At 59.1% G+C, this 26,723-nt stretch overlaps 2 protein-coding genes and 1 long non-coding RNA gene across 4 annotated transcripts in view; all 3 read right to left on the bottom strand.

The window, feature by feature from the left end:
* Positions 1–6,187, bottom strand: part of TMEM255B (transmembrane protein 255B) — a 45,543-nt gene extending 39,356 nt beyond the window's left edge. The window contains exon 1 of one of the 2 annotated variants that reach the window (XM_023621902.2): positions 6,037–6,187. In XM_023621902.2, coding sequence (XP_023477670.1) covers positions 6,037–6,079 — 43 coding nt within the window. In that variant the 5' untranslated portion in view covers positions 6,080–6,187. The remainder of the gene's footprint in view (positions 1–6,036) is intronic. The other variant, XM_070240542.1, reaches the window with a different exon arrangement.
* LOC138918581 (uncharacterized) lies at positions 1,114–2,646 on the bottom strand. Its single transcript, XR_011428114.1, has 2 exons — positions 2,511–2,646; positions 1,114–2,263 (listed from the first exon to the last, which is right to left on the bottom strand). It is a non-coding gene; the product is annotated as an uncharacterized lncRNA (long non-coding RNA).
* A 7,110-nt stretch (positions 6,188–13,297) lies between the features above and the next one.
* Positions 13,298–26,689, bottom strand: GRK1 (G protein-coupled receptor kinase 1). Its single transcript, XM_001504091.4, has 7 exons — positions 25,908–26,689; positions 24,250–24,377; positions 21,510–21,667; positions 20,645–20,728; positions 18,104–18,228; positions 15,607–15,808; positions 13,298–15,306 (listed from the first exon to the last, which is right to left on the bottom strand). Exons 1-7 carry the CDS (start codon positions 26,604–26,606, stop codon positions 15,008–15,010), a joined length of 1,695 nt encoding a protein of 564 aa, XP_001504141.1. The 5' UTR covers positions 26,607–26,689; the 3' UTR covers positions 13,298–15,007.
* Positions 26,690–26,723: the final 34 nt, after the last annotated feature.

Raw genomic sequence — 26,723 nt, 5'->3', positions numbered from 1 at the left:
AGCAAGAGCAGAGGCAAAGCCAGGCCCCCAGGCCCCTCGCGGCCCTTGCTGCAAAGGGCCACCCCAGCCCAATAACCAAGTCATGTGGCTGCAGCCCCAGGGGCCGGCCACCTGCCACCCACCGAGGAGCACATCCCGCATTTACGCCTCATGGACATGCCCTGGTGGTGGGCTCCGAGTCCCACCGCTGTAGCTTCTGCAGAATAGGCGTTGAGGGGCTGAGCAACGAGTGGACCCAAGAGAGGACCCGAGAGTGGACGCACGAGTGGACAGAGCACAGGAGCATAGAGACAGCACTGACTGCCCATGACCACGCCAGAGGCCACGTGGCTCAGACGTGGTTCTGCACCATCTCCTGATGTTTCTAAACTCAGCACATGTTCTCCAGTGACCCTTCCCACCCACGTCCAGCCACACACCAGCCACCCCGCAGCCCACAGCTCTGTCCTGAGGGCACTGGCCGAATGCTAACCTGTGTGGCCCCATGCCCAGGCCACCGTCAGGCCATCACCTCCCTTCCTGCTGTAGTGTCCAGACGGTGGGGAAGCCCCACTCGAGGGGAGTCCCACCGGGGGATCCGAGAGGTGCCCAGATCGATTAACGATGTCTGCCCTGGGCGTGGAGGAGCAGCGGCACATGTGCCAGCCCCCAAGAAAACGACCCTGAGCCCCTCCAGCCCAGCATCCTCAGATCACCTCCCGTCTGCGTCCCCTCCTTGGCCGCAGCTCCTCCTCCCGCCCACACCTGACCCTCAGCTGCCCCAGGGTCTCTCCTCCCACTCCGCTCGCCGGACTTCTGAACTCAAACCAACCTGGGCCGGGCCCTGGAGTGTGACCCAGGTGATGAAGGCATTTTTACAGGGAAAAAGAAGACTGTAAGTTTTATGTTAAAAATGTGTGATTCTTATTCTGCTCATAAAAGCAATAGTTACTTTTTGTAGAACATCTATAAACTACAGAAAAATACAAAAGAAAAAATAAAGTTCACAGTAATCGCATCACCCAAAATTGGCAGGTGGGCCTACAACCACGACATCTTTTTACAATGCACTTATCTACTTTTTAAAGCATTTTTTCCTAAATTGGGACAGACGTGTTTTTAAATCTTTTAAAATTTTTGTTCACTTAATATACTCTAAGAATTTTTCCGAACACAAGACAGAGGGATGAACAGGTCGGGCAGAGGAGATTTTCAGGGCAGAGAACAACTCTGTCTGACACTGTGATGACGGATACGGGATGTTACACATTTGTCCAAACCCACGAAACGTCCACCACCAAGGCGAGGCCTCGTGGAGCCACGGGCTCTGGGGGTGACGTGTCAGTAGAGGTTCGTGGAGCACCACACAGGCTGACGGCTGGGGCTGGGGGGGAGGCTGTGCCTGGGGGGCAGAGGGTCGATGGGAATCTCTGTATTTCCCCCCTCGATTTTGCTGTGAACCTAACATTGCTCTGAAAAATAAAGTCTATATATGTATTTAAAACCACCATGTTATAAACTTTGTATATAAATCTTTCTATCACCTCTCGCTTATTCTTTAGGATAAATTTCTATAAGTGGAATTTCAGGGCAAAAGGGCAAAATTTTTTTTTTTTTTTTGAGGAAGATTAGCCCTGAGGTAACTACTGCCAATCCTCCTCTTTGTGCTGAGGAAGACTGTCCCTGAGCTAACATCCTTGCCCATCTTCCTCTACTTTATACGTTGGACACCTACCACAGCATGGCATGCCAAATGGTGCCATGTCCACACCCGGGATCCAAACTGGTGAACTCCGGGCTGCCGAAGTGGAATGTGCAAACTTAACTGCTGTGCCACTGGGCCAGCCCCTGGGCAAAATATTTTTAAGGAGAAAGTAAAAGTTTTGGAGTGCAAATTTAATCTCACAAAACAGAAGATAAACCCACAGGCCTCGTACACGCTTTGGAAACAGTTCTCAGAAGTCCCACAGCTTCTTCACCTACAGGCAGGAGAAGTAAGCATGGCTCCATCTGGTTGCTTTAAATTGCTCTCTTAATTTCTATTTTCTAGTATTTTTTTATTACAAATATATAAGAATTGTTGAGGGTGAACCATTTGTAGGAGTGTCTACAGGAAAAAGCCCAAGTGCAAGCAGACAATTGATCCCTCAGGACACGGGGCATTTGCACGTGCTCTGGGAGCTCCCGTAGCGGGCTTTCCCCTCCTTCACTATTACATCTCACTTGCAAAGAAGTGCACGCACAGAGACAGCAACGACTCTTCTTTCTTGCATTTGTTTGAAGCCTGAAACCAAGGACATATGTACAAGGTGCTCTGCCCAGGATTCAGAAGATCAGCGGTTATGGGGATGGTGGCAGCAGAGCTGGGACATCTGTGGGGAATTAGGGCACTGAAATGGCAACGCCACCCTGGGAACAAAGAGCAGCCTCCCACGGCAGAAATTCTGCTCTGGTCGATTGACTTTAGAAAGGTAGGTGCATTGAAAAAAAAAAACAGACCCAAAAGTTAGAAATGTCTTCTGGCGGCTGACCTGGTGGTGCAGTGGTTAAGTTCGCACACTCCACTTCCGCAGCCCGGGGTTGGCAGGTTCAGATCCTGGGTGCAGACCTAACACTGCTTGTCAAGCCACGCTGTGGCGGTGACCCACATAAAATAGAGGAAGATGGACACAGATGTTAGCTCAGTGACAATCTTCTGCACAAAAAATATATTTGTATATGTCTATATATATCTTCTACATTTTGGAAGTTAATGAAACCATTGTTGTGGAAGTTCATGAAACAATCACATTAATGGTGACAACACCTCTAGTAGTGGGGTAGCAACTGTAGCTTGTTTCAGAGCCGTCCAGCTCCCCGGCTCATTCAGTCGGGACCGGAGGATGGGTCTCCCCACCTCTGACCGCCCTGGCCCGCCTCCACACACCTGCCAAAGAAGCCGAACACGTAAGAATTGTCGAGGGTGAACTAGCTGCTTTTGATCAGTGCAATTTCCTCTCTTCTTCCTTGCCTGTTTTTTTTTTTCCCTTAGGTTCCCATTCCTATCTTTTGAGGGTTAAAATGTGTTTTAAGAACAATAAGCCTCCTAAAACTAAATTTTATGGGACTAAGTATTTGAGAAAATTATCAGACAAATGCCCTCCTCCTCAGAGGGTTTTGTTCTGCTATTTTTCCTATTTTAATGCATTGCACGTCTATTATGCTCAAAATAACCAGCCAGATGCCTCAGCATCTGTTTCAAAGTGCTTACGACTTCCAGGGCCCTGTCTGGGCTCAAGTGGGCTGTCTGGACCGTATCCTGCTCCCTAAGGCTCTCAACTCTGTTCCGCTTCGTCCCTTCAGGGACGCTGGCGTGGTGAATGGGGATCTGAGTGGATCCACCAGGCTGACAGCGCTTGGTCAGCCCTTGCCCCATCCGTTAGTGACATTCTGACAGGCCTGCCACGGAGTGAAAAGTTAAACGCATCCCCTGTGGGGTCACGTAAATCTTCCCATGAACCGTTTTCGAGGTAACTTTGCCACTCCACCACTTTCCCCTGAAACTGCTACATGGTAAAAGCAGAAAGTGCGAGCTGCCCCTTCTGTCAGCGTTTCTGTGGGAGGTTCCGAGGTTGACATGGGGTCCAGAAAGACAGCCAGCGATTCGCACGGGACGCTGGGAGGGACGGGTCTGCACAAGCTCATTCTACTGACGCAGACTGTCCTGTTTTGACTCCAGGTACGACAGAAGCGACAAAAAGAAGAATCCTGATCTTAAATACTCTATAAATATAGGATATTGCATAAAAATAAGAAAACAAGAAACAAACTCAAGAAAAGAAGGTATGGCACCTTTATAATCACCACAAGACACACGCATTTGCAGACCAGGTGTTGGAGGGATCCAGTTCCGCGTTGGAGGCGGATGCCTAGAACCACCCAACTGTCCCTCCACCCTATCCCGTTAGCAGGAAGATTCTCACATGCGTTGTTACAACTGAAGCGCTCTTAAGACAGTGCCCTGACTGTCAACTAAAATATCTACTCTTAGGGTTATAGTCTTGGGACAGCTACACAGACTGCACCCACACTGTTTTGGGCCTCCCCAGGCCTGCTGTGTGATCTTGGGCAGCCATCCATCCTCTCTGAGCCCAGCAGAAGAGGACCTGTGAGAGCAGGGGCTGTATCTGTCTTGTTTGCCACTCGATCCCCGTGCCCAGCTCAAACCAGGAGACAGAGACATCTCCTGGTGTTGAGTGAATGAATGAACTTCAGTTTCCTGATCTGTAAAGTGGGGCTGACAACCACCCGCTCCACCCACCTCCTAACTGTGGTGAGAGAATACACACGGAAGCTCTGTACACGTTTCTACGGGCGTGACAGATTAATCACAGCGGTGACAGCGTTAAGGTCGCGTGGCAGTTATTCCGACCCGTGTTTCTCCACCCCAGAAACTGAGGGAGATGTTCTGAGGTGTGGAGCTCCCGTGTCCTGCTCGCTGCTTTTCCCACGTCCAGGCTGTCCCAGGTGCATCCTTCCTAGAACGTCTCAGACAGTCTCCTCGGCACCCCGCTGGGCGCCTGCAGCCCTCCTGCCCCGGCCCCCAGCCCCGGCCGTGGCAGGAGCAGCTGAACCACAGCTCCCGTGGGACCTGGTCACGTTGAGGAAGTGCAAGGACGGGAGCGGATTCTGGTGCTGACCATCAGCACTCCCTCCAGTCAGTAGAGCAAGGAGGGGGGTGTCACCGAGACGGGGTTGGCACTAGGAAGGTGGTCGCCCTGGCAGCAGGGCTGGAGCCCCAGAAAGAAGAATGAGCTGATAGAGTCACATGTGGACACCCCGTCAGGGAGGCACAGCGGCCGTCAGGGAAATACGCCACGCAGAGCAGCACGCCCCTCGGCCATCCAGTCCCCTTTTCTCTGATTTTAATGGAACACTTGCCCAAGGTGGTAACCACAGAAATGCAAGAAAAAAATGCCATAATCACACCCCAGCTAATTTTAGTATTTTTAAATAAGAGACTAACTCCTAGTATTATTTTAAATTTACAGTTCCTCATAAAAAGAAAAAACGAAGTCAAATGGTATCTTTTAACCATCAAGTGATTCTAATACAATAACTAGTTAACAACAACGAGTAATAACAACTAGCTGTGACTATTGTTACACGCAGGAAGTGTTTCACTTCCCGGAGGATGAAAACACGCATCACGTTTCATCACAGCCAACGACCGTGTCCTAGAGGGTTGGCACCGGGCAGCCCAGCGTGTGGCCCACTGTGCCATCGGGTTTGTGCCAGTTAATGCTGTGATGTTCGCACAGAGACGACACTGCCCAACGACGCACGTCTCTGAACGCAGCCCCGCGGTTAAGCGACACGACTGCACCAAGAGTGGTCACAGGGCTTTGCTTAGAGACCGGGGGAGCCGAACCATTTCTTTTAGGAAGAAGCCAGACTCCTGGGTTATTATTTAACAATCAAACATTACTAATCTGGGTTTTAAAAGAGACTTTCCAAAGTCAGTCCAGGCAGGGCTGTGGGGGCACCTGGTTTTCCAGGGGCCATGTGAAGCGGGCAGCAGGCCGAGGCCATCAGAGCCGCGCTCCCTGTCAGACCACTTTTTTCAAAACCCTCCCTGCCGGCTTCCCCTCAGGAAAACCCCCGGCACCGAGTCTGTCCGGCTCCAGACCCCCGGCGGTCGCGGGCTCCAGGCTGCACCTGGCTTGTCTGGAGAAACCAAGAATTCTGGAGTCCATGAATTTCGGGGGGCGGTCGGTGGGGAGGGCGCCTGGAGGGAGCCACCCTGTCACTTACAAGCAGGAGGACGTTACCCGGCTGTTGAAATGAACTTTTCCGAGAAATTTTTGGAGACTGAAATAGGGTGGAAGAGAGGGAAACGGGGGCGGTTTGGGTGGCGTCTGTCGTTCGAGAGGAAAGACAGCGGGAAAGAGGCGGAGAGCGGCGCCAAGTCCCATCCAGAAAAGGACCCGAGAGGGTGTGCGTGAGGGACTGAGCCCCAGCGGCCCGCGGGCGGACGCACCTGCGGGAGGATCGGGGCGCGGGATGCTGGGGGCTCACCTGTCGCGTCCCGCAGGGCCAGGGGTCCGGGCGCGGGCTGCATCCCGGCCACTCCTGGGGCGCTGCAGCGGCGGCTCCCGGCGACAGCGACGGTCGGTGCGATGCAACGGGGCTGAGAGGACCCGCCTGAGCCCCGCCCCCCTGAGCCCCGCCCCTTGTCTGCGCCTCCGGCCACGCCCTGTCTCCCTCCTCCCCCCCGATCCCCTCCTCCCGCTCCCCGTTTTCCTGGAAATCAGACCCCGGGGAAGGGAATGCATGTGCGTGGGCAGCAACGGAGCCAGACTAGGGTGGAACATACCTGGAAAGGTCCCTCTGGATTTCTGAGCTGCGCCCGCCGCCCGGTCACAGCTGGCCACAGGCCCAGGCGGTCAGGCGCCCCGAGGAGGGAAGCAGGGAGGCTGGCCTGGGGGTGACCTACGCGTGTCCTGGCGGCCGCGGAGTGGCTGTGGGTCCGTGTCCCCGCCTCGGGCAGGAGGCTCCTCGGGTGCAGTGCAGGTGCCTGTCTGTTCTCAGAGGGTCGCACAGCAGACACTCGGTTCCCTGCGGTGAATGGGTGGATGCTGCAGGCCCCCTCGCACCCCTGCAGTGTGGCTTCGGGAGCTGTCCTGCAGCCCCCACCCCCTCATTTTCATATCCACGGCCCTGAGGTTGTTCTGAGTGAAACCCGCAGGCGGGAAAGGAGGGGAAAGATGAGAGAAGCAGGTTACTGGGACAGAGTGCCTTGAGGCAGCAAGAAAAGACGGCTTTTAAGCGGCATTAATTCAGTTTTAAAATGGTTTTGAGTTAAAAGCATCAGCAGCACTTACAACAGAGGACAGGTGAACGACCAGTAAACGTGAGAAGACGCAGCCCCCAGTGCCAGGGCAGCGTGGTCGAGCACAGCGACGTGCCCTTCACCCCCACGTCACGGGCAAATCTTTAAAGGTCGGACAGCAACTCGCACTGAAGAGGATGTGGGAGCAGAAGCCGCGCTCACTGCTTGTGGGTCAGACGTGTCCGGCCACTTCGAAAGCAACACTTAGGCTTGTTGCAGATGGACGAGCGGCAGTTCCCGCTAAGGGCACGCCCAGGAGCTGCGGGCCCAAACCAGGCCTCCCCTACAACCTCCTAAAGAGTCTCTTAATTACTACTGTTCTGAGCTCAGCACAGACCAACTGAATCAGAACCCTAGGAATGGAGCAATTGTTAACCCCCAGTCGCTCTAAAGGGACCGCCCACCGTGCTGGGAAAACTCTTGCGCATGCGCACAAGCTGATGGTCAGAAACGACGCAGCGCGGCACCGTGGGTGACGGAGAAAGACCCCTTGGAGAGCACACTGTAGGACAGCAGGATGGAAGCTGGGGCCCGTCTTAGGAGGTTAGAATCCAGCGAGACCAGATAGTGGTGTGGACCAGGGTGGCGGAGCGCAGCAGTGGACACGGTCACCCCCCTCATGCTGTGTAGACCCGCAAATGCCACGGGATTGTGCGTGTGGATACACAAATAGCACGTGACGGTGTCGTAGATGCACAGACACCATGGAAGTGTGTGTGAAGAAATACCGCGGGATTATGAATGTAGACACCAAAGACCGCGGAATTTAGCTCCTGCAAAGACGACTGTGAGATGACGGGAAATCCGCCTTCTTCTGGTCTGGGATAATCGGAGGCTCGGACGAATTATTACTGATGTTATGAAGGTGATTTCTTAGCACAGTTATGACAAAGGCCTGCTGTCCCCCTCATAGCAAACTGCTCCTGTCGGAGTGAAATGATCCGTGTACACAAAGGTCCCCCTCAACCTCCCTCCCGTGACACGGCCCCCATGGGCCCCGGAGCAACCGTGTCTCCTCTGAGTGCCTCACCCAGAGGTGCCGAGTCCAGCGGGATCCTCCCTCAGTGGTGGACGGGACTAACAATAATTGAGCGCCTCCTGTATGCCCCACACTGTGAGCCCCTCTCGTCAGGTGCTGCCTCATCTGGTCCCTACAATATCATTCCCATTTCACAGATCAAATTGAGGCACCAAGAATTTAAATAATTCTTCCAAAGTCACATAGCTGGTCAATGGCAAAAACAAGATATAAACCAAGACAGTCCGACTTCAAAGCACAATCACGTCTTCTGTACGGGGACAGGTGTATTCGCCTGACTGCAGACATCTAACTTAATCTTTCGTTCATGCAATCGACAAATATTTCTTGACTTTCCTCTGTGTGCAAGACACCAGGAGAGCTGGGAAGGTGAGTCACACAGACCGGCCCCTAAGAACTGTGGGGTTACAAGTGAGAAGTTGGGGAATAGAAGACACTATTCTACCATAAAGCAGACGGTGGCAACAGCATCTGTGAACACAGTTTCTACACCAGCCAACCAACAGGACCGCACGGATGAGGCCCGGTCCTGGCAGAGACCAAGGCCTCTCTGATGACCGCACTGCAGGCCCGTGATGCTCCACCTTGCCTCCCACTGGACCCCCCCGGGCAGTAAAAAATCCCAGGGCCGAGGACCTCACATCAGAGCCTCTGGAGGGAACCAAAGCTGGAGGCTCCCGGGGGGCCCAGGGCAGAGCAGCGGGCCTGAGCACCACTGCTTGCAGGACAGACCAGATGCGGAGAGAGAAGTGGGGGTGTCTGAGCAGGTCCAGGACGCGGCTGTTTGCGTCAGGCCTGGAGCACGGTGCTGAGGGCACAGAGGCCCAGAGGCACTGGGCAAAGCTGGACCTGCCACCAAGTCTCGGGATGCTAGACCCGGCAGCGCCTGCCAGCCATCTCCCTGCGACCTCACCCTGCCTGGCAGCGGGATCTGCCCAGCACGAGGGCCAGCATGACCCCTTTGTCTCCGGAGACCCGTCCAGCGTGGAGGAGTTTCCAGCAGGGCTGGCACGGCCCCCAGACTAACCTTCCCATCGTCCCCGGGCCTATCATCCTCGTGGACCCCACACAGGCACACACTGGCACACACAGGCACACACATATACACACAGGCGCTCACATGTGCACACAGGCACACATTGGCACACACAGGCGCTCACATGTGCACACAGGCGCTCACATGTGCACATGCCCCATTGGTCCCAAGCTCCAGTCTAGGCAGTGCTGTGTCACCCTGGGGTGGGGACGGGGTGGCAGGGACACCGTGGCCTTCAGTCTGCACCGATCACCCTGGGGCCCCCACTGGGCTCAGGGGACCTCGCTGCAGCAGAGCTGGCCTGGGGAGCAGAGCACAGGCCAACTCCCTCCTGCTCCTCGCACGCCCTCCATTCTCTGGGTTGCGGCCTTGGAGAAACCGAAGATGCAAAGACTCGCAGGGGCTCCTGCCGGTCCAGCCGGCCACAGGCCTCTTCCCCAGGGATCTCACGGGCTCTGGCATGAACAGGGCAGAGGAAGAAGAGGAATTAATAATTTAGCATCTTCAACTATGATCAGCATGATTTAAAAAAACACAGTCAGGCCGCCCACGAGGGGATGCATGCTGCCCTAGACACCATTCCAGCGGGGGCCTCCCCGGCACCCCGTCCTCGCAGAGGCAGTGCCTAGGGGCAGCCGGGGCTCAGAGAGCCGGGGATCGGCCTTCCCGGGGGCTCCCAGAGACAAAAGCTTTGCCTCTTTCGGGTGAAAGCAGGGTGAGGCAGTGGTGGCAGGACAACCGCAGCACATTCTTGGTTCCATCACAGAATCGTCATGGGCGGGGACCTCTGCCCTGCTGCGCCTGCCCAGACCCAGCCGCCTGCTCGCAGCAGGTGCCCAGAGGGACACGTTGAAGGGAGGTCGAATCGGCTCGATTCCCAGCCCCACTCACACCTGCTCCCCAGGGTGGAGGCGGACGCACAACACGACTGACTCCTTCCCGTAACGCGTAATGTGAGCCGCCTGAGAGGACACAGGGGAATGAATAATGCAGAGGCGTCCAGGCCCCTGCCCCCGTCCCTGCAGGCTGAGGTGGCAGGACAGCTGGGAGACGCTCCGGGACATGCATCTTTTAAACTGAAAGCACCCGGGGGCTTTGCCTGAAGGCCTCGTGGCTGTGATGGCTCTAAGGGCCCCTGATGGCTCTAAGGGGCCCCGGCAGGAAGCTCCACGGCCCAGATGTCTCGGTTCCCGGTTCTCCTGCTCTCGTTCCCCGAAGGACACGTGAGGCGCACACGACTCCCCCGGGCAGAAGCGCCTTCCCGCCTGGGCTCTGGCGACCATGGGCTCAGCCCACGTCTCCTGTTTTAGCCAAACAGGCTGCAGAGTGTGGGTCTCGCGGCCTGGTGGTGGCCCTGTTGAAAGGAGAGAACCGCCCAGCAGGCCCAGCCCGCCCTCGGGGCCTAGGAAATACTGACAGGAGGCAGCCGCCCCAGGCTTCCCGGAACCCCGGGGACGGACAGGCTGAGCTGGGACGAAGGCACCCACCAGGCCAGGTGGTCAGAGGCCAGGCCACAGGCTCCACTCATCTGTTCCCATGAAATCCCACAGAACACGGTGGCCCCCGGGAACCCTCATCCCTCGGCCCACTCATCTTGGGCACGTTTTTCTACCGCAGCTGAGGAACTGAGGTTTGGCTTTTGCACAATCACGTCAGGCCTCGTTGTCTTCGTCTGGGTGGAACCCGAGAGACCATCTCATTTCATGTTTAATTTCATGTTTAAACTGTTCTTGCGTTAGCGGCAGGATGTTGTAATAGGTTCTACTCTCAGCCAAGGCCCACCCGCCCGTCTAAACACCCGCGGAGGGGATGGCCCGTCGAGAAATGAAAGGCCATGTGCTCAGCCCTCCTAAGGCTCCTCGAGGCTGAGCTCACGTTTAATGACCAAATTAGCAAATCTGTGAAGACCGTGGACAAGAAAACCCAGCTGGCCTGCGAATATGATCAATACCCCAAAAAGCAGCACAGGAGGGGTGCGGGGCGCGGGGCTGTGTCCAGTGATCGGACGGGACCCAAGGCCTGGGCGTGGTCCCTCCGTGACCCTGGATGGCTCTGCAGAGCATGGGCTTTCCCGTCGGCCTCCCGAGGGCCAGCCCAGCGGGGACCGCACAGTCTCGGGAGCCAACAGAACGTGTCTCCTGCGTGTCCTGCCCCCAACCGCCCATGTTGTCCATTCTCATCTGCTTCGTGCGTCTCCTCTTGACTCGTTGAGGCGTTTTTGTGATGGCTGCTTTAAAGCACCCGTCAGCCGACCCCGGCATCTGTGTCATGCTGGCGCTGGGGCTGTTGTGCTTTCTCATCCCAAGGGGGCCTTCTGGTTCTTGGAACCACGAGTGACTGTCCATCGTCCCCCGGACGTTGGGTGTCACGTTATGGACTCTGGGTCCTATTGGCCTGTCCGTTTCAGCAGCTTCCTCTGACACAGGCCTGCCTCTCTGCTGCCAGGCAGGGTGGGAGTGAGGTTCCCTCCCCTCTGTGGACACGGGGTGGGGGCTCCTCATGCCTGCTGGGTGGGGAGGGCCCTGTCCAGTCCAGCTTATCCCAGGGTCAGATGTGGCCTCGCAGCGATAAACGGGTGTGTAGGGAGGAGCAGAAGAGGATCTGATCTAACTCTCAGCAGATGCCGGGTCCCTCCCGGCCTCAGAGGACACACCTGCTCCCCGGGCTGGGCGGCACTGCTCGAGTGTCCACCACAGACACAGCCACAGCGGGCTGCGAGAGGCGCTCAGTCCCGCCGGAGCTGCTACAGCCCGACGAGGAGACCAGCAGACAGACGGGAAGCAGACAGCATTTCTCCGCAGCCTCTCCCACGGCGCTCGGCATCAAGACGTCCAGTTGCTACGCACTGACCCCCGTCTTTCCCGGCCGCACCTGACTCTCCTCCAGAGACCCCGGCCGGGACGGGTGAGTGCGCTGAGGGTGGAGGGCGGCCCCTGTCTCTCACGGGCCACAGCTCCACTCAAACATACAAAATCTCAGACAGGCGTGTCCTGCGAGTTTGGGATAAAGTGGATTTACACGTGTAAACAGTGGGGACTGACGAGCTGGTGTGAGTAGCAGGACAAAGCCACACAGGACCCGCCACAGCGAGGAGCAGAGAACAAGTGTCCCATCCAGACACCCTGGGACCCAAAGTGACACACAGGCTTTCAAGCAGCTTCAAAAATCTGGTGGCCACATGGAGATGAGAATGAAGGCAAAGTGTGTGTGCACGTATGTGCACATGTGTGTATATTGTGTGTGCGTGTGTGTGCACGTGTGTATGCACGTATGTGCATGTCTGTGTATGTACGTGTGGTTTTGAAGGGAAGAATACAACTAATATTCACATCACAATCTAGAGAGTCTGTCCCTCTTTTTTAACTTTATTGTCACCCTTTTCTGCTTGAATAGAAACTGCTTTTTTTGTGTTTTACAACTAAACGGTGGCCCTGAAGTCGTTCTGATGGCATCGCTCCAGGGTCCCTCCTGCACCGCCCTCCCCATAGGGGCCAGATTGCTAAGAAATCCCGCGGTGACGTTCTTGGGCAGTTATGTGTCAGCGGTGGTAAAGGCAGGCATGTCTTGTCGGGCCCTGGCCAGAGCACGCAGGTGACCGGGATCAGATGCTCAAGACCCGCTACCCTGTAGGGGTCTCAAGGCTGGTTTCCGAGGGGCCTGGGCCGGTTCGCAGTGTGGGGGATAAACACGGTCCGGATGACGGCTTCTCTGCAGAGGCCCTGCCCCAGGCCTGCAATGAGCCGCCTCATGGGGAGCCCCAAACAGGCAGCCAGACAGGCCAGCGGCAGCCTGAGGCCGAGCCAGGCAAGTGGCCGCTGCATTGGGGGCAGTGGGCAGCCCCGTTGTCCAGTCAGCACGGCGCGTCCCTGGGCCCGGGCGAGCAGGGGAGAGAGCTGGAGGCAGGACCGTTGTATGCCTCCCATGTGCCCGGTCGGGGGGATTGTACCTGAGAGACACCCACGCGGGGGTCCTGGGACCTGCGAGGGGACCCCGCACTGAGGAGCGGCCATGAGCACCTGCCTGACAGCTCAGGATGGCCCTGCACACCTTCCTCCCCCCCGGGCCTCACGCACATGCACATGCACGCACACACACGTGCACACAGACACATGCACACACAGTGAGCCAGACGCGGAGACCAGCCAGGAGGCAGGAGGCTCCTCAGTGGAGGCTCGGAAAGAGCTGCCTGGAGCTGTGGCTGCCACAGGTCTGGCCCTTTAAGTCAGTGGCTGCAGGCAGGGTGGCCGCTTCTGGGCAGGGGAGTGGCTGGGTGAGCACACGGGCTGGCAGGGTGCACCAATGGGCAGGCAGCCCCGGGGTCACAGTGTGGCCACTGACTGAGCATCCGAGATTCATCTTCTCTATGTCATACTTCAAGTTTTAAAACGGTTTTTTTTTTTTTTTTTGAGAGAGAGATTAGCCCTGAGCTAACATCTGCTGCCAATCTTCCTCTTTTTACTGAGGAAGACTGGCCCTGAGCTAACATCCGTGCCCATCTTCCTCCACTTTATATGTGGGACGCCTACCACAGCATGGCATGCCAATCGGTGCCATGTCCGCACCCAGGATCCAATCTGGCGAACCCTGGGCCGCCAAAGCAGAACGTGCACACTTAACGACTACACCACCGGGCCGGCCCCTAAAACTTTTTAAGATAAAGATAAAGTGACTACAGGACTCTCAGTTGCCGTGTGTGAATGCCTGGGGCCGGCTCGAGGGTTACAGGGGGGACGGCTCCCTACAGGCTAGAGCAGCAGCTGGTGTCCTCTCCTGTCCCTGGAGGGACCCACCATCCGCCCCCCGGACAGGGAACTGCCACAGCACCTTCTGATATCCACATGGACCCGTCCCGCATGACCCCCACGCCCAGGCAGGTGAATCTCGCGCCTCATTGCGTTGCCCGGGCACTCTGCCCTGACCAGCACATGGCACAGTTGGCACCCCGCCCCCTCGAGTGCCTGAGCCGCGGGGACTCAAGAGAAGTCCTTTTAAGAACAGGTCAGAGACGCTCTCTGGAAATGAGTCCTCAGGCCCTAAATCACAGCCCCTCCCCTGGGCTGGCCCGTCCAGCCCCCCACCGGGGTCTCGGCTTCCCCAGCCGACATCCAGCTTAGAGTGAGCATCTTCAGGAAGCCGCTGTGACTAAACTTGGTTCTCCAGTTGAAACCTGAAGCTCTTGGGGCCATGGGGGTTGAGTGCTCGAGGGTTACAGGGGGGACGGGTGAGGGCGGTGGCCGGGCTGGTCCGCCAGAGGACGGGCTTGTCTGCGTTCCACAAGGTGAGGACCTTCAGACTCCAGCACGAGCTGCTGGGGGCACAGAGAGGGGACCACTCTCGGCGCTCAGTCAGCAAACCCGTCAGCCAGACCACACTGCCCAAGTCTGCCGAGGAGGTGAGTCAGGAAAGGGCAGAGAGAGGACAGCCGGGCGCCAGCCCAGAGAGGGTTGGGGTCGTAAGCAGGTGCGCAGGCTGGAGAGAGAGGCCCCGGCCTGCCCATCTGCCTGGGGCCCGGCAGTACTGTGCCCAGTTGCCATCAGCTGCGACATTCTCAGGACGAAGAGAAGCTGTGGGGGGGGCGGGGCGCTGTGGTCAGTCCACCCCCAGACCCTCACACCCGCCCCTCCTCCCAGAGACCCAGGCCCCAGCCGGCAAGGCAACCCCACAGGGACTGCACCGCTCAGTGCCTGGCCGATGCCGACAGTGGCGTCCCCACTGTGCAGGTGACCAGCTCGCGCTGGCGTGAAGGGAGCAGCTTCTGGGGACAGCAGTCAAGGAGCCAGGAAGCCCCAGCACCCTCTCTCTGCACAGCCGTGGCCCACGCCCACACTCGCCAGCCTCACGCCCACAGAAGAGCCCGCAGAGGGAGGCATCGTGGGTACATTCCACCCAGGAACCATCGTTGTCTCTTTTGAGTGAAATGGGGCAAAAGCAGTGCGCTGTCCACAGGCGGGGCCCTGACTGGGGCTGGGACGCCTGCTGCTCTGTGCCTCACTCCCCCTGCATCCCAGCCCTGGGCTCCGGCTGCTCACGGAGGCATTTTCGTCCCTGCAGGTGAGGGTGGGGGGCCCCTTTTCCTCCATGTCTAGGACACCAGACACATTCCTGACTTGGATGCGGGGGCCGCCTGCCCCCCGGGGATGCCCTTCATGTCGTCAGGCATCTGCCCGTCGGAGCGCCACACGTTCAGCTCCCCGAAGATGCCCGTCTCGATCATCTCCTCCTGCCAGGGGATGGGGCAGCTGCCAGTGGCGAACTCCTGGAAGAAGTCCGCGTCCGCTTTGTCAAAGGCCACGCCCCTGACCGTGGAGAAGGCACCCACGTCCTGGATGTTCTTGGCGTAGACAGTCCTGGGGTCCGGGATGAACGGGGGGATCAGCATCCCTGTCAGAAGACAGATGGCACAGCGTGAACCGCGAACGGCGGTGCAACAGCGTTTGCCAAAGAGCCGTGCCTGCCAGGCCACAGTCCACAGAGCGGCTGCCCGCAGCTCCCGGGCGGCCTGGTCCATCGGTGCCCAGTCCTGAATGGCTGAATGGTGCTATCGGGGAGCATGGCCCATGCGGTCCTGTGCGGCTGACGTCACTGCTAAGCTGAAGAGATGCCTGACAGGCAGATTGGGCAAGGAAGGGTCAGTCACCTAACAGAGAGCCCGCGGCCCCCAGACCCACGGGCGCCACCTACCGGCCTCGAGCTGCCGCCAGCTCAGGTCTTTGAAGAGGGGGTGGGCGCGGAGCCCATCACAGGTGCCGTCGCGGAAGCCCAGGCGCTTCTCGGGGTCCTTCTCCAGCAGCGCCTCACAGAAGTCCTTGCTGGCCTGGCTGAACTTGTCGGGGTACGTGACCGGCTCTGAGAGGATCCTCTGCTTGAGCTCCTTGTTCTCCACCTGTACGGCAGACGCGCCATACCGCGTTAGACCCCGCCAAACCCACCAACGTCGCCAAGCTGTCACTGCGGCTCGCGTGAGGGATGGCCCAGCCAGTGCCTCTCGGGGAGAAGCCTGGCAGAGGGGACGGCGGCAGCTGAGGGCGCCGCCCCACACCTCAGTCCTCGGGTCAGAGGGCACCCCGAGGCACTGGGGTCGGTGGATTTCAGGGAACCCTGGTTCACACCCCGGCACATTCACACAACCGATCTTTACCGGCTGGGGGAAAGCAGGACAACGATGGGCGAGGGGCAGCCTCACAGGGCCGACTGGAAGACGAAAACCTGAGGGCGAGCCCGGCGCCTGATTCTGCATCCTCTTCATGGGGTGTGACTCATGCACTGCAGAACTCCACGTCCAGTCACCCCAAAAGCGCCCTGCGCCCCCTGAGCCCATGTCCCCTGACCTGGGGCAAAAGCTGATCGTTTCCTCTGAGGATAGGTGAGCTTTGCCCTTCCTGAAACTTCACAGAGATGGAATTCCCCCGAGTGACTCTCGGGCCTGGCGGCTTTCGCTCAGTGTGGCGGGCTGAGGTCCACCTGGCTGGGGTGTAGCCCAGGCCCCTCGTCCTGTTGCTGCTGGAGTGGGGTTCCGTGCTCGATGGACCATGGATGGACCACGGACGGTCCACTGTGAGCTCCTGAACGGCGCCCCTAAAGCTCCTCTCGCTCGTTTACACACAGGAAGCAGGGGTGCTGGTCGGGCAGCGGGTCAGTGAGAGCCGAGGTGGGAGTTCCCATGGCGGCCCGTGGCTGGCTGCCTGCGCGTGACCAGGCTCCATGGCTCGTTTTGCTCTTCCGAGCTGTTGCTGGTTGGGAGGGAGCCTTGTCACCAGCTCAAGGCAGAGGCACAGGGTGACTCGGGGTGGAGTCCTGTGAGGACTCTCTGCTCTTGGAAGACGGGGGCTCAGTCTGTTCCCACAGCCATCTCAGGGGACGGGAGTGGGGGCCTGGGTGGGACACACCAGGAGGGAGGTCCAGGTGGAAGAGACAGATGGGCGTGACCCCAGACAGGCCGAGGGGTCAGGATGTGGGCCAGGGAGGTGCATCTAAAGGTCTGACCTCCAGACCCTGGAGGCGCCCCTCCTCACCAGCCTCTCCCTGGTTCACTCACGTCCCCGTCAAACAAGGGCCCTCACATCTCCCAGCTGAGTCACCCTCCGTCAAAGGGAGGAGGCCAGCTTTGCTGCGTGCCTTTTGAGCAGTGATCGGGCTGCAAAGAGCACCGATATGTGGTTCTGCTGAGCTGGGGCAGAGTACCCCCGGGGGACGCCTGGGCAGACGGACAGGAGAGGAACGAGGGGCGTGGGGAGTCAGGGGTCAGGGCACAGCCATGCGATGTCCACCTCCCTCAGGGACATGCAGAAGAGCTGCTGTGCCCGGGGCGGGGCCGGCGGCCCTTAGCATCCTGGTGGAGGGAGAGCTCCTAGGTCTGCACAAGGGCACCGAGGCCGTCGGAGGGGGTGACCTGCACCATGTCCTCCCGAGAGCTGGGCCCAGGCGGCTGGGCACTGCTCGTGGGGGTGGGTTTGGGGAGCCCCAGGCCCCTCTCGTCCTGAAACCCTCCTTAGTGTCAGGAGCTACATGAGATGAGGTCACCGTGTCGCCTCTCCTTCCGCCCAGGAGGGACCCTCCAGGAGAAGCCTAGGGCTCAAGATTTGAACAGCACCCCACAGGGAGGGTCATCTCCAGGTCAGCTGCAGGGACACTTGCTCCTGTGACCCCAACAAGGAGGGTCATCTCCAGGTCATCTGCAGGGACACCTGCTCCTGTGACCCCAGCAAGGAGGGTCATCTCCAGGTCAGCTGCAGAGACTCCTGCTCCTGTGACCCCAACAAGGAGGGTCATCTCCAGGTCATCTGCAGGGACACCTGCTCCTGTCACCCCAACAAGGAGGGTCATCTCCAAGTCAGCTGCAGGGACTCCTGCTCCTGTGACCCCAACAAGGAGGGTCATCTCCAGGTCATCTGCAGGGACACCTGCTCCTATGACCCCAACAAGGAGGGTCATCTCCAGGTCATCTGCAGGGACACCTGCTCCTATGACCCCCACAAGGAGGGTCATCTCCAGGTCAGCTGCAGGGACTCCTGCTCCTGTGACCCCAACAAGGAGAGTCAGCTGCAGGGACTCCTGCTCCTATGACCCCCACAAGGAGGGTCATCTCGAGGTCAGCAGCAGGGACACCTGCTCCTGTGACCCCCACAAGGAGGGTCATCTCCAGGTCAGTGGCAGGGACACTGGCTGGGCCACCTCCTACCTTTTCTCCTCGGGCTCGGAAGGGTCCTCTGGCCGCGATCATCTCATACAGCGTGACCCCCAGGGCAAAGTAATCCACGGAGAAGCCGTATTCCTCACCCCTCAAGAGCTCCGGGGCCATGAAACCTGCGGGAGGAGCACCGTGACTCAGAGACGCAGCTGCTCTGCATGAGCACCCACCTTCCCCCACGAGCTGTGGGACTGACGCTTCCACATGCACTGCAGGGGGCTCTTGGGCAGAAATCCTCGGCAGGGGGCTGCGCCGTGCACCCGAGGGTGTTGAGCAGCATCCTGGCCTCCACCTGCTAGTTAGCGCCCAGTTGTGACAACCAACGTCTGCAGACTCTGCTGAGTGTCCCCTCGGGGCAGAACCACCCTGGTGAGAACTGGTACTCTGCACACACATGTGAAGTCCCGTCTCCCTGTTCGGGCACCACAACAACCAACAACCAAGCCCCGTCCTTGCTTGCCTCCCAGGCAGGCGCGTAACCTGTGGGGCATGGGTGTGTATGGTCAGAAGCAGGTGCTATAAGCTGCTTCCTGAAAGGGCAGAAAGGACAGCTTTAAGCCACGACGTTCCAAAGAGCAGTGCAGTCGCCACCACTGCTCCGTCTGCCCACAGCCGGGTCTGTGTCACATCTGGGGAGCCAGGCCACATGCCGAGCTCCACATCTTGCAGGTCAACACCCCTGAGAGCAAGCTCAGGTCTCCATTCCCTAACTGCCCCCGTGTAGAAGCCAGCGCAGCATGTAGGAAGGGTGGATGGGCCCGTGGTCCCCTCCCTCGGGACCGGGGCTGGTGCTCTGGGCACGGGGGCCAGGGGGTTCTGTGCTCCGACGACTTTAGACATCCCAAGGTAAGCAGGGCTAATTGTGTCCGCTCATCCTGGCCCCTCCTGGTCCTTTGATGTTTCTGTGTTCATGGTAAGTTTCCAAGAGGCAGACGCACTGGGCCAATGACCGCAGCATCGTTTTTCCCCAGAGAGGTTACAGGACTGAGACTCCATGGACCCTCCAGCCCTGAGCACAGCTTTGTAAGTTCTGCTTTTCAGGGGATCACATTATGTCCAGAACTCCCAGACTCTGTGAGAAAGACGCGTTCAACCGACCACAACTAGACTGAAACAGGGTCCAAAGGAAAGTCCTGCCAGACCACGGGACGGGATTGTCCTCTGCTCATCCCCTGTTTACAGTCGGCTGCTCGCTGACCCAGGGCAGGGGCTCCGGCTCTCGGGGGCCTGGGGCCGGGCGGTGCAGAGGGCCAGGGAGGAAGGGTCTGGAAGGTTCCCCGTGGCTTTGCTGGATGCCCAGCCTTCAGTCGCACACCTGACTTGAGTATCTGCTGCAGCGTCTGACCCCAAGTGCAGGGCGCGTCCACTGGGCCCAGGCAGGAGAACCTCCCGACTGGAGAGCTGTGTCCCAGCCTCTGCAGAAAGCAGCTCGGCAACCACAGCAAAGCCTATGGGGCCCTCTGGCGGCCGCAGAGCCCTCATGCTCCGCCTATCCTCAAGGTCAGACCACTTCAAACCCTGCCCTTGGTGTCGAGTTCTCTGGATCACCCTGAAATATGTGAGTGGTTTTCCACTCACATGCTCTCTCCCAGGGGTGGAACTTCATGGATTTTGGCCGAGGATCCAGGAAATTCAAGGTAAGACCTTTCCCTGAATGCAGCCGCAGATGAGGACAGAGGCACCATGCCAACAGGTGCAACAGGTGCGCCTCCAAGGAGCCCAGGGCACAGGGTTAGGAGGACTCCAGGACGCAAAACAAGATCCGAGGGGCCCAATTCCGGCGGCAGCACTTTCTTCCCAAAGCAAATCAACCCGGGGAAGGAGGTTTGCTAAGAAATTCTAAGAAGCCCCCACCCACTGGGAGTGCAGGGGAGGGAAGAACCTACGCCCGGGGGGTGCCTGCTGCATGCGTGAAGCAAGAACTCGCTGCACTGAGCACTCAGCCCGGCCTGTGCGTGAGACACAAGCATGCACACACACATGCTCAGAGACACATGCACGCACACACAGACTCACACGTGCACACATGCATGCTCTGGACGAGGGCAGCCCCTTCCCCTGAGAGGACCCCCCCCCGCCCCACACTCCATGCTGGACTCCCTTGGACAGTGAAGGCCTAGGCCACGCCAGAGATGGGGGCCCAGCATTCCTTCCAGTCGGCCCATCCAGGAGAGTTTTATTACAGTCGAGCAGGTGCCTGGCACCGACCCTCAGGGCTCTGACCCCCTCGGTCCGGCACTCTGGACCAATACATCCCGCTGATGCCCGGAAAACAGTTAAAGGTGGAAGCTTTCACCACAGGGGGCATGGTGTGTCACACCAATAGTAGTATTTCACGTGGAGAGGGGTGCAAGGCCATGGAGCAGCCGCGCAAGCCCCCTGGCCAGTGCCCCTGGTCTCACCAGTCGCTCTGAGCAACAAGGGAGCCACTCCCCTACCACCCCCAGCTCTCCCTGTGGGTCCACCCGTGGCCACAGGGACCCCAGGGCCCGCGCCCCGAGAGGCTGCCCCGCCCTTGCTCTCAGGCCTCACCTGGGGTCCCCGCATAGCCCTTGGTCTTGGTCTGCCCGTCCTTCAGCTCCACGGCCAGCCCAAGGTCGGAAATTCGGATATTGCCTGAAAAGCAAACACAGGCTGAGGTCATAGGCGGCTCCTCGGAACAAAGGCACCTCGTGTTCCCAGAGCCACGGGACCTAGAGCCAGCCTCCGCATCCACGCACACATGCACACGCTCACACACACGCTCACGCACTCACATGCAAACGCTCATGCACAAGTGCACACACACACACCCCGGAGACCCTGAGGCCTCAGCACCCAGGTGCCTCCCTCCCCGTCAGATGGCAGAGGGGCTGAGGGGTCCCAGCAGCCACTGGAATTCGGGGCATAATGCCCCCAAGTCAGCTTCCTCGTCCGCCCTCCCTCCCCCAGCCCCACAGTGACGGCCCCTGAGAACGCCTGTGCGTGTCGGACTTGGTGACAGAAAGGGGGTCGAAAGGGACGCACAGGAAGCCCAGATCTCTACGTTCATCTTCTCATCAGAATCCCAATTTGACTTCACATAGAGGCAGAAAGACAAGAGTGATAGAGTGAAGATTTGGCCATAAAATATTAACTGCTTACTAATAGCCCCACACACTACAGACCCTGCGTTAATTCCCTGTAACCCTAGTGCCTAATATGGACCAAATTTCACCAAAGTCCATCAAAAATCTCCCTTTGGAGACGATACCGTTCTGTCACAAAACGATTGAATGAACAATACACTTAAGACGTGTCTTGGTGCTGTTTAAAGCTATGCCGAGCATTTCTCAAAACCAGCCCATCCCCCACGACCCATCAAGCCACAGAAAGGAGCAGAGCAGGGCAAGGGGACTGAGAGGGGAGGCCACCTCACCGTCGTCGTCCAGCAGCACATTCTCAGGCTTGAGGTCTCGGTAGACGATGTCCCTCTGGTGGAGGTGCTCCAGGCCGCTGATGATCTGGGCCGTATAGAAGACCGCGCGCGGCTCGGGGAAGCCAGGGCTCTCCTCGTTCACGTTGTAGATATGGTACCTGGGGGCAGACCGTGCGGAGGCCCGTGCGTTCTGGGCCCAGCTCTGAGTGCTGCACCCGCGGTTCTGAGGGGAAGCGGCACCTCAGGGACATGGGGGCCCTCAGAATCTGCATTGTCGGGAAAGCGTCCGGTCCTTTCAGGGCCTCAGCGTCCAGCCTAAGGAGCCCACGGCAGGCAGTGCAAAGACCCCTGGCAGCGGGTGTCCACACCTCACAGACTCCTCGCCACCGCTGTCGCAGGGGAGGAGCGGGGCCACAAAGTGCACCCCCTACCCCTGCCCTGGCCTGCGGAGGCCACAGTGCCCTTTCACTGCCGCCCGCAGGACGAGCAGGGGCCGAGGAAGCAGGGCAGGCCGAGCGCCCTCCAATACGCGTGGTTCATACAGAGCGCCGGCCACTCCACCCGAACATCAGAATCCTGTGGACCGGCGGCCGGACGCCCCTCCCCAGCGCCCCCTCCCCGTAACTGTCGTGTCTCAAGTTCCCACTATCATGCATCACAGAGAAGCAAAACCTAACAAATAAAAGGAAATTAAACTAGAACAACCTGGGAGAGTAGAGGTAACCAGGAATCTAAATAACACCAGGAGAAACTCTCAAATCAGCCGGAGCACAGGACGGCAGGAACAGCAACCTGACAGCTCGTATCACATCCATGTAGTAGTGGGATGCGGTTGGTGTGGTGTCGCCATCATCTCTGCTCTAAGTCCCGCCATTAGCACTTCCCGACCTTCTCTTCCACCGACCTTCATGGGTTCCCTAATGAAGCTCTCAGAATCCTCATCAGGAAAGGGGGCCAGCAAACTGACCTGGCAGAGTGTTGTGGAGATGAACCCAGAAGGGAGAATGGAGGTGCGGGGCCTGGCAAATAGCACCACAGCACTGGCCCCCTTCTGTGTATGTGACTGACACTTTTCCAGGGCCCTCACAGGCACTAACTTCTCCCCACAACAGCCTTCGAGCACCGGTGTTATGCTTTATCCCTGTTTTAGACCAGCACACAGAGGTAAGAGCAGTCAGGTGGCCCAGCCATCGAGTGGGCCTTTTCTCAGCTCTGAGAGCCAGTGGTACGTGTCCCACAGGGAGCCGGGGCCAGGCCGCAGATCCACAGCAAATGCAGCACGCGTGGCACTGACAGCCCTGTGCTCTCTGCCGGGTGATGGCAAAGCCGCAGTTCCTGAAGTTGGCTGCGTCGTGTTTCCGGCTCTGCGGTCATCCCCAGGAGTGGGCCGTGGATGACATTTGTCTTCGCTGACCATCCCTCTCGACACAAGGCCCCCGCTCACCCCTTTATTCATCTGCCCGTGCAGCCAGCACTCGACCCACAGCACCACACACTCCTGCTGCCCACCCCACTCAGCCCTGCGTCCACACAGCCCCGCATCCACACAGACCTATGTCCACACAGACCTGCGTCCACTCAGCCCTGCGTCCACACAGCCCCACATCCACACAGACCTATGTCCACACAGCCCCGCATCCACACAGACCTATGTCCACACAGACCTGCATCCACTCAGCCCTGCGTCCACACAGCCCCGCGTCCACACAGACCTATGTCCACACAGACCTGCATCCACTCAGCCCTGCGTCCACACAGACCTATGTCCACACAGACCTGCGTCCACTCAGCCCTGCGTCCACACAGCCCCACATCCACACAGACCTATGTCCACACAGCCCCGCATCCACACAGACCTATGTCCACACAGACCTGCATCCACTCAGCCCTGCGTCCACACAGCCCCGCGTCCACACAGACCTATGTCCACACAGACCTGCATCCACTCAGCCCTGCGTCCACACAGCCCCACATCCACACAGACCTATGTCCACACAGACCTGCACCCACTCAGCCCTGCGTCCACACAGCCCCACATCCACACAGACCTATGTCCACACAGCCCCGCATCCACACAGACCTATGTCCACACAGACCTGCATCCACTCAGCCCTGCGTCCACACAGCCCCGCGTCCACACAGACCTATGTCCACACAGACCTGCATCCACTCAGCCCTGCGTCCACACAGCCCAGCGTCCACACAGACCTATGTCCACACAGACCTGCGTCTACTCAGCCCTGCGTCCACACAGCCCCGCGTCCACACAGACCTGCACCCACTCAGCCCTGCGTCCACACAGCCCCACGTCCACACAGACCTGTGTCCACACAGACCTGCACCCACTCAGCCCTGCGTCCACACAGCCCCACGTCCACACAGACCTGTGTCCACACAGACCTGCATCCACTCAGCCCCGCGTCCACACAGACCTGTGTCCACATAGACCTGCATCCACTCAGCCCCGAGTCCAAACAGCCCTGCGTCCACAGGACACACCGACGCCTGAGGCCACCCCCCCGGGTGCATCTCACACGGGACTGAGCACTAATCGTTTCAAGTACCAGCCACCAGAAGACAGAGAGAGGAGGATCCCGACTGGGGCACAGGCTCTTCCACAGATGTCGCCATGCTCCGCAGGGGGACGTGGCCCCGTGGGGCCCCCGAGGTCCCCTCTCCAGCTCGGCCACTCGAGCCTTCCCAGTCCCGGCTCCCACGCTGGGGAGAAAAGCCCACTTACCTTATGTCGCCCCCATTCATGATGGTCATCACCAGACAGAGGTCAGTTTTGGTTTCAAACGCATAGGCCAGAGAGACTATAAACCTGCTGTGCACTTTTGCCAGAATCTTCTTCTCCACCATGGCACCCTGGAAAGCAGGATGTCGGGTAAGAACACAGGTGTAGGCAGGAAGTGACATCGCCATGAAAGACGAAATAGAAAGTTGCAAATCCATTTCAAGTGTGGTTTGCACAAAGCAACTGAAGTAACCTAGACACGCTCACTCGCCCCACGGCCCAGACAGACGCGGACACGCAGACAGGCCATGCTCACAGGGCTTCAGGTCTCCTGGAGCCCCCAGCCAACTAGGCTGAAACGCCAGGCAGGGCTCCCAGCGTGTCCCTGGCAGCCTGTTCCATGCTGACGTCTCTTCCAGTTTCTTCCTTACGTCTAACCAGCTTGTCCTGCTGCAGCCCCAGCCCTTTCCTGCTGTCCAGGCCTCCGGACAGCAGGGGACAGCAAGGTGCGTGGCCCCACATCCCCCAACACACCCCGCATGCCTGCTCAGTTTCTACCTTTATTTTCAAGCCTCATGAGGTCCACTTGATATGAATTTAGAAGTCGTGTTTGGGCAAGGAAGGCAGATCCCCTCCTGACGCTGGGGAGGCCCCTCTCACCCACATGGCACCGGAAGATTCTAGGCTGGTGCCACGCGGTATCAAGTTCAACGAGGACAGTGAACTCGGAGCAAAGAGACGGCAGCCCTGACTGTTGTGTCAACATCAGGATGGACGGGCATGAGGGGGAACTGTGCCCCCCAGTCCCACAGGAACGGCACCTGCGAGGAACGCCGGGTGCGCGCCGCCATCCACCCGGAAAAGCTGCGTTTGCCATGGACACGGTCTGAGCGGTGCAGCGGGAAGGGGACAAGGACCGTGCGGGACACAACGTGCAGCTGGGGGATGAGGCCCGAGACGTTAAGCAGCTTTCGCTGATCCCACCCAAATGGAGTCCGACGCCTTAGAGCGGACACCGCGGGGCACCCACCCACGGCTCCACTCCGTCCCATCCCTGACGACGGCTGCTCTCGGGGGACAGCCTGTGCCCGGCGCCACAACAGGCTCTCCTCACAGGGAGGACGGACCCAGCCCTGGCTCCAGCCCTGTGTGTTCTCGTCATCCCCTCACAGGGGCTTTGGGAAAGTGCCAGAAAGTCAAAGTCAAGAGCCCGGAGAACGACCCGACACCGGCTGCTGCATCTCGTCACGTTGGTGAAAAGCCGAGAAGGGGACAAACCGGAAGCATCACCCACAGCCACAAAGGCAGAGGCCGCTCTCCCAGAAGGGGCGTCAGCTGACCCCATCTGTGCGCAGGGCGCCAAGCCCAGGGGTTAAGAGCAGCCAGGCAAGCTGAGTCGCAGGCCGGGAGGACCCCAGAGGCCAAACCACGCCGGGCCGGCTGCTTGGCTGCAGCGCACAGACCAGCCGACTCAGACAAGGAGGCACAGGTGGCCTGGAAACCAGCTGAGGCTGCAGGCAGGAGAGGCTCCAAGTCAATGCACATGGTGAGCTGGCCAGCCAGCCGAGGAGCATGGCACAAGCTGGACAAGGCCCCCAGGCCCCACCCGGAGCACTGCCCCCCTGCCCACCCTCGGCCCCGCGGTGGCACCGGCTGCCCACCTGGTACCCCTTCCTTTTCTTCAGCCTCTTCTTGTTCAGCTTCTTGCAGGCGTAGATCTTGCCAGTCGCCTTCATCTGGCAGGCCCACACCTCCCCGAAGCCGCCTTTCCCCAGGACCCGGAAGTCCAAGAACCAGTCCTCCCCTGTGGGCTGGGCCTCCAGCCACTTCCACTGCAGGAACCTCTGGAAGTGCAGGCTGTCCAGGTACTCCTGGAAGGGCGCCCGGCTCAGGTGCGCCAGAGTGGCCCGCAGGAGGGGCTGGAAGAGCCCATCTCCACTCGCCGAGGGCCCCGCCCGGACCTGCGCCACCATCTCCTCATCCAGGAAGCTGCAGAAGAGCTTGGCCTGGGGGTCCAGGTACTCCGCCAGGATGGCCTGGGCCTTCTGCGGCCGGAGGTCGTCGTCGGCTGTGTCGTAGTCCTCGATGTCCTTCCAGAGCTCCAGGGCCGGCACGTGCCTCTCGTCGGCCCTCAGGAACTGCTGGAAGAGCCGCTTGCCGATGGGCTGCTCGGAGCACAGGCCCCGGAACTCTAGGTCCAGACTCTCACGGAGCCCCTCGCACTTGGAGAGCGGGGGCAGCCTGAGCTTGGACAGGTACCTCCTGTCCCGGGTGGACGGAGCACTGCTTCCATCGATGCTGCCCCGGGCAGCGATGAAGGCGGAGTTGGCCACCACCGTCTCCAAGGACCCGAAATCCATCCCGGCAGCTCAGGCGTGAGGGGCCATGGGCCGGCCCTCGGCGCCCGTGTCCGCAGCGGACCTGACCCACTGCCCTCTCAGGACAGGAGGTGCCCCGGCCGGTGCGAGGATGGTGGG

The sequence above is a fragment of the Equus caballus genome, chromosome 17 (assembly GCF_041296265.1).
Source record: "Equus caballus isolate H_3958 breed thoroughbred chromosome 17, TB-T2T, whole genome shotgun sequence".
NCBI classification, from domain to species: Eukaryota; Metazoa; Chordata; class Mammalia; order Perissodactyla; family Equidae; genus Equus; species Equus caballus.
Note: the sequence above shows the minus strand (reverse complement) of the source record. Positions and strands in the feature narration are given on the sequence as shown.